General features: G+C 31.6%; 1 protein-coding gene across 3 annotated transcripts; it reads left to right on the forward strand.

The window, feature by feature from the left end:
• The first annotated feature begins 6,959 nt into the window (after window positions 1–6,959).
• LOC112803878 (BAG family molecular chaperone regulator 1) lies at window positions 6,960–10,468 on the forward strand. 3 transcript variants are annotated; one of them, XM_025847332.3, is made up of 5 exons: window positions 7,372–7,510; window positions 7,630–7,855; window positions 8,773–9,029; window positions 9,337–9,483; window positions 9,682–9,982. In XM_025847332.3, exons 2-5 carry the CDS (start codon window positions 7,630–7,632, stop codon window positions 9,832–9,834), a joined length of 783 nt encoding a protein of 260 aa, XP_025703117.1. In that variant the 5' UTR covers window positions 7,372–7,510; the 3' UTR covers window positions 9,835–9,982. The 3 variants fall into 3 exon arrangements, with proteins under 3 accessions (XP_025703126.1, XP_025703130.1, XP_025703117.1); XM_025847345.3 differs by having other exon boundaries at window positions 7,303–7,855; window positions 9,337–9,475; XM_025847341.3 differs by lacking the exon at window positions 9,337–9,483 and having other exon boundaries at window positions 6,960–7,855; window positions 9,682–10,468.
• The last annotated feature ends 311 nt before the right edge of the window (window positions 10,469–10,779 follow it).

Raw genomic sequence — 10,779 nt, forward strand, 5'->3', positions numbered from 1 at the left:
TCTTTATAACCCCTTAGTGTTGTGACACAAATCCTAGAAGAAAAATAATCACTAGAAGAAGAGGATATTACTCCCATTCTCATCCTCTTAGCCTACCAATACAACCATTTTTATCGACACTTCTCTTTCATGACCACCTCAACACACTTTTCAACCTCCTTCTCCTTCAATGGCATGTCCACATGTCGTTCCGCTATTGCCACCCCTGAACCCAATTCTTTGCGCCCTAGCCCGTCACGAGGGAAAGACCACTCGTTAAGGAAAAAGAAACCAGTGAAGTTTCTCCAGCTCCTCCTAAATCCCATGATATGGATTCTCATTTCTCTCTTCATCCCATTGTTGAGCCAGTTTTGCATGACCCCATTGCCTATAAATCTAAGTTTGCTAAGTTTCTTAAAATAAATTTTGATTCCAATAGGTTTTTCAACTTGAATAACTGGCATTTCTTTCAAAATGAAATCGCTGATAGGCCCATTGTTACCCTCAAGTTGGTTTTTCTCAAAACCTTGGCTAAAAAGGGATTGAATTTTGTTCATATGTTTGAGCGCCAAGGATAAGGACCTTTGTTTGATATACGAGGCAAAGTGTACCATGATTTGGTTTGGCAATTTTATGCAAATATGACATACCAAGATGCGTTATTTCTTATGTAAAAAAGCAAAGTTATTATTTTAGACAAAAACTGACTTGGAAAAGCCTTGGGATATCAAGACATTGGAATTAATGTCTTCACTTCTGAAAAATAGGACTCTGATTTAAATGTTAGCCTAAATATTGTCCTTCGCATTATCTGTACCCAAGTTTCTCTTCGCACCGGCCTTACTCTTACTCACAAAGCTCTTGGCCCAATCAATGCATAATTTTATCGCATTATCACTCATTTTATTCTTCCTCAAAGTGGCTCCTTCCAGAAGGTAACATAGTTTTATATACTCCCATTCAAAGGATTTTGATATCTTTTGTATACCTTATGATGAGACACATACATCAGTGTGTCAAGATTTGAAAGAAATGCTGTCTTACCATATACACTCTTTCTTACCAAGATTTTTGCATTTCGTAATGTTGATCTTACTACTAAAAAAGTGGAAGTGCATAACTCATTCTTGAAAGGAGGTGGTATAGTAAAAAAAAATTGGAGGACAACCCACTGAAGTTCCTAAAGACTTTCGGATGTCGAACTCGCCCTCTGATCCGAAAAAGAAATCTAAAAGAAACAAGATTAACATCCTTTCAGGCATTGTTAAAGATGTGATCCATGAAGTCTCTAACTTAACTGATCTTATGTTAATGCGCACTAAGATGCAAAGGAGAGATGAAGCTAACCTTGAATTGAAGATTAGGAAATTCAAGCAATGAATGGGCATCGTCGAGCAATATTTTAAGGAGCTCAATGACTTTTTCTGCTTCTAGAAGGAAAAAGAGGAAGAAACGCAAGGTTTAGTTAGAGGATCTGATTCTGATGCCTATAGGATATTTTTGTGCTGTTGTTGCTGATGTTTTACAAGACAATTCTAAGTTTTATCTTCTGTTTTGTGTTTCTGCACTTTATTCTGGATTGACTGTAACTACTTATAAATGTTCTTATTATAAACTACTAAGACTTTTTCCTTGCTGTAGGTACTTTTAATCTCTCTCCTTAACGACAAAAGGAGAAAAAAAGAGTAAAGATTAACCTATTATTCTGTTTATGCATTTGGTTTATGCATTTTATGACCTTATGAACTAATTGGTTTATCTTTTTAGTTTTTGGTATCTCGTTTTTTATCTGATATATATTTTCAAATACTCTGGTACTAGTTTTTGGGTGCTAAATTAATTCCATTTTACTCTAATACCCTGTAATGATATGCACCACGTTATGTCTAGTATTTCTATGTTATATGAATGTTGTTTTAGTATATGCTCAAGTACCACAACTTTGTGTTCTTATTCTTAATTGATGGATGCTCATAAACAAGAGAAGCTTACTGAAATTCAAGAAAGTCATTAACTCACTCTATCTTTAATTTAAGTTTAATCATGTTTGTCATCAAATGGGAGATTATTGAGTCAATATTTGATTTGGTATTTTATGATGACAAACATAATTAATAATTTTCTATTATACTTATTTCCTTTATGAGTATTGTAGGTATTTCTGGATTGACAATCAAATATCACAATTAAAAAATTTATGATTCAAGCAAAGACAACACATGATTGAATAAAATCAAGCAAGAATCTGATCTTTGTGCAAGAGAAAAGATGCTGCACATAATCAAGCTAAACAAGGAAATGATTCAACTTCAATGCCAACCGCTATAATCATTGAATGTGCAAAGGGATAGCTTGACCAAATTAGAAATAATTCTAGCATTGAAGAAAGCAATCAAGCTCTATAAAAGAAGATTTCATCCAAGGAAGAAGCACCCATTCGAGCATAGTCAATCTTATTTACACAATATATATATATATATATTCCTTTTATTCCATGTTATTTTGAGTGTGTTCTTATTTGTTTTCATTACAAGAAACGCACTGAGTACCGTCAGATTTACTATCAGATTCATCAAATAAATTCATCGGTAATTACTTTACCGTCGGATTTACCATCCTCCTGGAGTTGACAGTATAAATGGCGCCGGAAACTATTTACCAACAGATTTTTCGTGGATTTTTTCAATGAATTTGTTGAGACTAAATTGCTGATTACCATAGGATTATTCCAACTGTAACTTTGGCGCCATACCACATGTTTTGGCGCCAAGTTACCGTCAGATTTGTTCGCCGGTAAATCCTACGGTAGCTTTTTTTGGCACAGTTAAGCCACAATTAGTAGTCAAATTAAAATTCTTGTTAACAAAAATAGGACAGAAATTCAAAATTACCAGAAATTAACAAATTATTTTATTAAAAATAAATGGTCTGAATATAATAAAATACTATAGAAGTAGAATACAATGAAGTAGACATAAAAAAATTAAATCCCTAAACCCTACAGATCCCGATAATCATAATCGTCGTCTTCTCCTTGCTGAGGTGGCGGAGTAGGTGCTGATGTGGTGCCCCACTAGCTAGCAACGTCGCTGCCTCCAGAGCACATATGCTTGTTGTATAAGTTTATCTGCTCTCGCAAACGATCTAGTTGTTCTAGCTTCTCTGTTAGGTCTGAGATGATGGCAACGGCTCATCCTATACGTGCAAGACGGTCATTGTACCTCTGCTCAGACTGCTCCGCTTGTTGGTGAAGCTCTTATGTCATCTTCTGCACCTCCTCTCTCAAGTCTACAATTTTTTTGGGATTGGCAGGGCTAGTTACAGATGCAGAGGCAAAAGAAGTTGCCAATATGGAGGAATGGAGGCCACTGGTGAAGAATGACCCAAATTCGAAGCGGCGATTCTTCTGAAACAATCGTTCTTTGGTCTCAGCAGGAATTTTTGTGTAGCTCGGCCATAGGTTGTCGTACATAGACTTAATTATCTCGAAGATCTCTTATGTACATGCATTATTGATTGGTACAAATCTATCAATGAAAAACCTTAAGATTAACAAACACATGCAAACACGTAAACATTAACAAATTTAAAATAGATTATAGATAAAAGACATTAAAATAATAGGTACGCACTCCTGCATGCTATCAGGCCAAATCCTTAGCCGGATGACAGACGATGGTGGAGGGCCATCCTGCAAGGATGCATTAGAGGAATCATCCAATGCAGGCTTTGTCGCAGGATCTATAGGGGACATAGCAGCGAGAGGCATGTAGTTCAGGTTTGGGACCATGATGAACGGTTGGTCCGCTGGATCCTCCTGTGACATCACAGGGGTTGACAGGGTAGTCGGGATAAAGGGCGATGACTGAGCAGACTTTGGAGATTCGGTAGAAACCCTCCCTCTACCATGACCACGAGACCCACTTGATCTACCTCTATTACCTGTCATCATATCTACAAAGAGAATATATTATTAACACTAATCAGCATATATACTACATAAATCATTCAACATTTAGATTATTTCAAAAAAAATTGACATAACCTCCGTTAAAATTAGACATGTATCCACCTTCATGGTTTTCACAAATCCAGCCAACTTCATTCCATAGCATCAGTCAAAACACAATTAAATTCACAACATTTCTAATAGAATATACTAACCTATTTTCATACTTGAATTCATACTATGTATGTAATGTTGTACATATAATATTACAATGTCAAGCACAACAATTTATTCAATTGAAAAATTTTAAATAATAAAAATCAGATTGAAAAATTAAGTCAAAATATAAATATTTTCAAATTAGTTAACCTTTAAGAAATAATCTTATACATCAAGAGTAAATAATAGACATCATTATACTATACATATAAATACATATTTACATAAGCCTACCTGAAGAAAAATAAAATTATCTATTTAGCAAGGTTAATTAGTTCTTGAGATTCAATAAGAAGCAAAAAGAGACTCAACTTACAAATTTTACAAATTTTAGAGTTAACTATTGCTACTATTAAACACTGCATATATAACTAACTATATTATATCAACTTAAGACTTGTAATATTTTTTGGTACATTTTCTACTTCAAAATTCAAGCATCTTGCACTTCTTCTTAAATCCTAAATTAACATATAACTAATTCCTAAATTAACTTCATCCTAAATTTTAAATTAGCATATGATAACCAAATCCTAAATCCTAAATTAACTTTAAATCTAAATTAGCATATAATAATCAAATTCTAAATTCTAAATTAACATATAATTAATTCCTAAATTCTAAATTAACTTTATTCTAAATCTTAAGTGAGCATATGAGAACCAAATCCTAAATCCTAAATTAACTTAACCATAAATTCTAAATTAGCATATAATAATCAAATCCTAAATCCTAAATTAATATATAACTAAATTCTACATTAACGTAAATAAGAAAAAAGAGGGACCATGGAACCTGAGGGGTGAACAGAAGAAGAAGAACAGAGAGAAAGTTAGAGTCTTATTGATACTGGACGGCGACGGCGGAAAACAAATAGAGAAAAAGAGGAAGTCACAGCTGAAGGAGGAAAGAGGAGGAACATGCTGGTTTCAGTGAGGGGGAGAGGAGGGGGCGACAGGAGGGGCTGGCGACGGCGGGGATGACAGAGCGGCAGGGAGAGGAGGTGGTTAGAGAGAGAAAGGGAGAAGAGAGGTGAGAGAGAGAGAGAGAAAAAAATATTGAAATGTAAGGGGAAAGGATTCTCGCTATGAATTTTGGGGCTCGTTACCAGCGGATAAATCCGATGGTAACTTATTGTGGGTCACCAAAACAAAGCGTTTAACTAAAATGGATTTACTGGCGGATTGTTCTGACGGTAAAGTCCACACTAAATTTCGCGCCTATTTTCTCCGTTTTTCCTCCAAATATTATTGGCGAATTTATCATCAGAAACGGAAATCCGCTGGTAACAATTTGACCAAACGAATTACACATTAATACCATCCATATATCGTCATGTTACTCTTCTTCTTTCCTAAATTCTGTAACTTTCATTTTTATTTTGCTCAGTTTTATGTGGAATAAGACAAAAACGAAAATAATTTCCAAATTTCATTGTATTATACAATTTGTTTTATTAAGTACTAAAAGTAATTCTTTCGTTCAGACTTTCTTCCCTTTCAACTCACTTGAAAATCTTGAGAAAAAATTGGTAAGAGGGGATGTTGGAAAATAAAGAAGAGGATAATAGGTTTTCTTTTATTAAAGGAAAAATAAAGATTTTTGAATTTTTATGTGTCCTGTCTATTTAATTTACCAAATATAATATATAAATACAAATATTTTATATTCATGTTTCAAGTATACGTGTCTATATTTATATTTGAGGATGTACACTAATCAAATACAGCTTAGATAATTATAGATTAATATCATTTATTGATATTTGTTTGAATAACATATGTTTATAATCAATCTTAATTTTTTTTAGATGTTTGATCATCATTATTTAAATGATATATTTATTTTTAATGCACCTGTAAAAGAAGTTGTAAATTAAATTACTAATTATAAATGTCATGAATTGAGCGAAAACTTGAGAAAGATAAACACAATTTATGAAAGTCAATAATAATTATTTTTTTTCACACAAATTATAACTAAGAGATTAATATATTATGAGTTTAAGAGAATTTTTTAATTTTAACAAAATTTAAAAATTAAACTAGAAAACTTAATCAATTTAAATTTACAATAAAAAAATTGAAAACCCTAATTATAAATATCCAATTTTATAAGAAAGTAAAATCAATAGTCATAATATCTATTTTATTTATTTAAGCTGTCAATTCTAAATACTTTTATTCTGCTGTCCTTGATGTAATTTATTTTGCATTTTAAAAAAATATTATTTAAATAACAGTTTCATTAAATTAAATTCAATAAATTAACAATTTCTCGTAGAAATAATACTCTACTCATCATCACTTTATGGTGCATCATATACTACATTAGATTAGACTGAGTAGGCATGGAACTTAATTAGAACAAGAAGATGAAAATAAATCAACCACAAACCTAAGTAAGGAACCATTGCCATCCTAGAATGGCTGTAAATTTGTAGCAACCAATGCGGCTATTAAAATGAGAACTGATATTTGAGTTGAGTGGAGGTACACTAAAATTGTATCCCACTCATAATATTCACTGAACATTACTCACAGAATATGATTTTTAATTTCTTTCGGCTAATAAAATGACTTCCTATTCCACCTGAAATCTCAAAGGAAACAGACAAGTGACAACTGGCTCCACCTTTTTCTGCATTCACTTTCGTCTGTGCCATTTTTCCTTAATAAAGTTACCTTTAGAATTCAATTTTTTTAAAAGATAGTTCGAGTTGAGGAAAAAAGTTGTGAGTCTGTAAAATCTGTTATAATTCAAAATTAGAATAACAAATTTAAATATTAAGAACAACACTAGTTTGAAACTCCAACCATTGTTCAGTGTTCTTCTTTCTTTTTTCCCCTCTAGTGTTCTCATATTCTCACCGACATTTAACTACATGTATGCATTCATCTACTAAAGGTGAAACAGAAGAAAAAGAAGAGCAAAAACAGCAAAATTTATTGTGCCCTTTATCTCCTCATTAAATTTTCCTTCTTCCTCAATTCTTATGTCAAAAAAACCATACAACACATTAAATTTTGACCAAATCTCACTTCCCAGGGTGAAACCTTCACTATAATAGACAACCAACCATCTCTCTCTTCTTTACTTCTCCCTTTTTAATTTTCACTTGTTCATATCCTTTTAGATTCTTCTCTTCTAATTCTGATACTTTTAAGTGGTGCCCATTTGTTTTCTCTACTATTCTTTTCCCTTATTCTTGTATTTCTGGGTCGTTTTTCTTTCTTATTTATCTTCCACCGACTACTAATAAACCCTCAATACAAGGTTCTATAGATTTACTTTAATTTCACTCAACTTTCCTTTTCATCAATTGCAACATGTTATGTGTAAGAGGCTTTTTGGTTTGCTAAGGTTGTTCTTTCTTAATTTCTTCTTGTTCTCTTACACAAGGGAATAGTAGTACCTAAATTGTTTATTGGAAAGATTCAAATTAGGCTTGAAATTCTAACAATATATTCTTTCCTTCAAAGATGTCACACAATAAAGAAACAACAACGATGAGCAGCAACAACATGTTTTCTAAGGGTAAGAAATCCGGTCATGAATGTGAATTAAGGCCAGGTGGAATGCTTGTTCAGAAGCGTGATTCAAACTCGGATCGAAACTCCGATTCGGCTGCAATGTCCACCATCATGGTTAAAGTGAAATATGGATCTGCATATCACGAACTTCGTGTTAGTTCGCATGCAAGTTTTGGTAAATGCAGATTTCAAAAGTTATTCTCTTTTCCTATGTTTAGGAGACTTAACTTATTTGGAGAAGATGGAAATATAAAATCTTAAAATACTTTTGCTATATGTTCTTATTTTTATTTTTAATATTTTTTATTTTCAAAGTTTGGTGAAAATTTTTTTTTATACCTCTTAAAGTTTTTTTATAAAATTCCAAAAATAAAAGGCACAAAAAATCAAATTAAAAAATAAAAATACAAACTAAATACGTTTCAAGACAAATTCGTATCACGAATTTTGTATTAGTTAGCATGCAAGTTTTGGTAAATGTAAATTTTAAAGTTCTCTTTTGCTATGTTTAGGAGACTAAACTTATTTGGAAAAGAAAACAAAGATAAAAATATAAATTTATTTTGGTTTGAGTTTTTATTTTTTATTTTTATTTTTAAATTTTGTTGCTTTTGTGAATGAAAAAATAAGAAATAAAATAAAAAATTATTGTTTTCATTTTTTTTCTTCACAAAAATTAAAAAATAAAAATACTAAAAATAAAAAATAAAAAATACAAATACAAATAATGCATCCTTAGTTTGGAGACAAATTTTAATATTATGTCTCAAGATTTTATATTTTCTTAGACTATTATAAATTATATATATATGCCAAAAATATAATTTTTAGAACGGAGTTAGACTCATCTAGTCTCAATTTTAATATGCTATAAGAATTTATTTAATCCAATGTTGTTGAATCATTTACCTATTAATATTTATTCTCTGGGTTATGAATAAGATAATATAATGATAAACAAATAATATTTTAATTTCTCTATTATATCGTCTGTCTTAATATTTCATATCTTGGAACAATTATAATGTGTTCCATTTTACAACGATGATGATGAGTTGTTTTGGGTTATGCATGGTTCATTTTGGGGTGCAGGGGAACTGAAGAAGATGTTGAGAGAATGTACAGGGTTGCATGCTCAGGATCAAAAGTTAATGTTTAAGAAGAAAGAGAGAGATTCAAAATCATATTTGGACGTTGAAAGAGTCAGAGATGGATCAAAGTTGGTGCTTTTTGAGAAAATTGAGAGCAGAGAAAGAAGGATGCTTGAGACCTTAAGAATTGCAAAGAAGGAGAAAACCTCAAAATCCTTGAAGGAAATTAATCACCAGGTTCAACCACTTGCTCACAAGGTATCTAATCTAATCTTACAACTTTATATGCATATTTTTATGTCCACTTCTCAAAATAATATTATTCCATCAAATATTCATAACATTTTTCGTTATACATGAAAAGTTAGTTCTTTCTAGCGAACTAATATTTTGAGGACAAAATTGATAGCTCAATTACTAAATGATATTTTAAATTTTTAAACACAATAAAATAAATAGTTAGCAAATAATCTTTGAATTTTGGAGAGATAAAATCGGGTTTTACCTTTTTTTTCTTTTTTTTTTTCATTGGAATGAATGACTTTAATGTAATAAAATTAAGTAGGTTTCAGCTTTGGAAGCTGGTGCTTCTACAGGCGAGGTTGTAGCAGAGTTGCATATAGAGAGTTTGACAGAAAATCTGATGAGAATATTGATTACATTGAATGAAATTTTCGCTGAGGGGGACCTGAAATTACAAAAAAGTGAGCAGGTGATTACTAATTAAGATAGATTTTCGTAGATGCAATATTAATCCATGAATTGATATATACTAATTATTTATTATGTCATCTTATGTATGTTCGTTAGTTACGTTGAGCATTTCGAAAATTAAAAATGATATATATATATATATATATATATATATATATATATATATATATATATGCGTGTGTGTGTGTGTGTGAAGGTTAGGAGAGTTCAGAAGCATATTGAGACTCTTGATACATTGAAGATGAAAAGGGAAAAAAACGTGCCTCAAAAAATTAAAGCAGTGGAGGAGCAACAACTAAAACATTGGGACTCAGTTGTTGTAACAACAAAATGGGAAACTTTTGATTGAGGCTATTAAATATCTTAATTACTGGCTTCTTCTCTTCCCTTCATGTAACGCTTTTTCTTCTCTCAATTATATTATTGGGCTATAACTTAATTCCAGAAGCTACTAGTTTCTTACTAGCAATAATTAATGGGTAGTTCTTGTTTCATTTTCCAATATGCCTGCAAAAAAGGTTTTAATTCTCTAAGTAGAGTGAATATTCCACCCGACCCCTGACAATTATCTCGAAAGGATAACGAGGCCTCCAAAGAAAAAAATACAAAATTCGGCTCCTGATATTTTTTATAGAACTGATTAGTTTTTGTGCCAAAAAAAATACAATGACTTTTTTTGGTACAGGAGCTAATCTGTCTCATAAAAGTAAAGCTCAGATGCCGGATTGGTATTTTTTTTTTTTTGTCAAAGGCCTCATTGTCTTTTGTAGTAATCGTTAGAGGCTGTTTTAGATTTTTCTCTAAGTATTTTAAACAATTCTTTTGAATATTTGAGACTAACGTGTAAATGACTGAATGTACAGTTTTTTTTATTTATTTTTTATTTTTATGAGTGAATGTACAGTTTTGTTGTTACATGTGAATGTGATAAAACAATAATGTATCAGACAGTTTTTCACTTGATTAACTACTTATTATTAACATGTGGTTCTGCCTAACTATTTTTGTAGCCACAAATTCATCACTAATGAACAAGGTTCTGAAAATCGAATTGATTCCATTGAAAACTGCTAGCTTTGGCAATTTGATTTACAATACAAAACCGCCAAGAGAAAAACCGATATCAAACTGCTGAACCTGTTGGTCGAACAAATGGAGAGAGAGAGAGAGACTGCTGAAAAAGACAAGCAGAGAAGAGTAGATGCTACTGGCTGGTGAAAGAGTAGAGTATTACTTTTATTTTACTCCTCCACACCTCAAATAATAAGGATTAGGATTGGAGGAGTATGAGGTC

This window comes from Arachis hypogaea, chromosome 1, assembly GCF_003086295.3.
Source record: "Arachis hypogaea cultivar Tifrunner chromosome 1, arahy.Tifrunner.gnm2.J5K5, whole genome shotgun sequence".
Classification (NCBI taxonomy): Eukaryota; Viridiplantae; Streptophyta; class Magnoliopsida; order Fabales; family Fabaceae; genus Arachis; species Arachis hypogaea.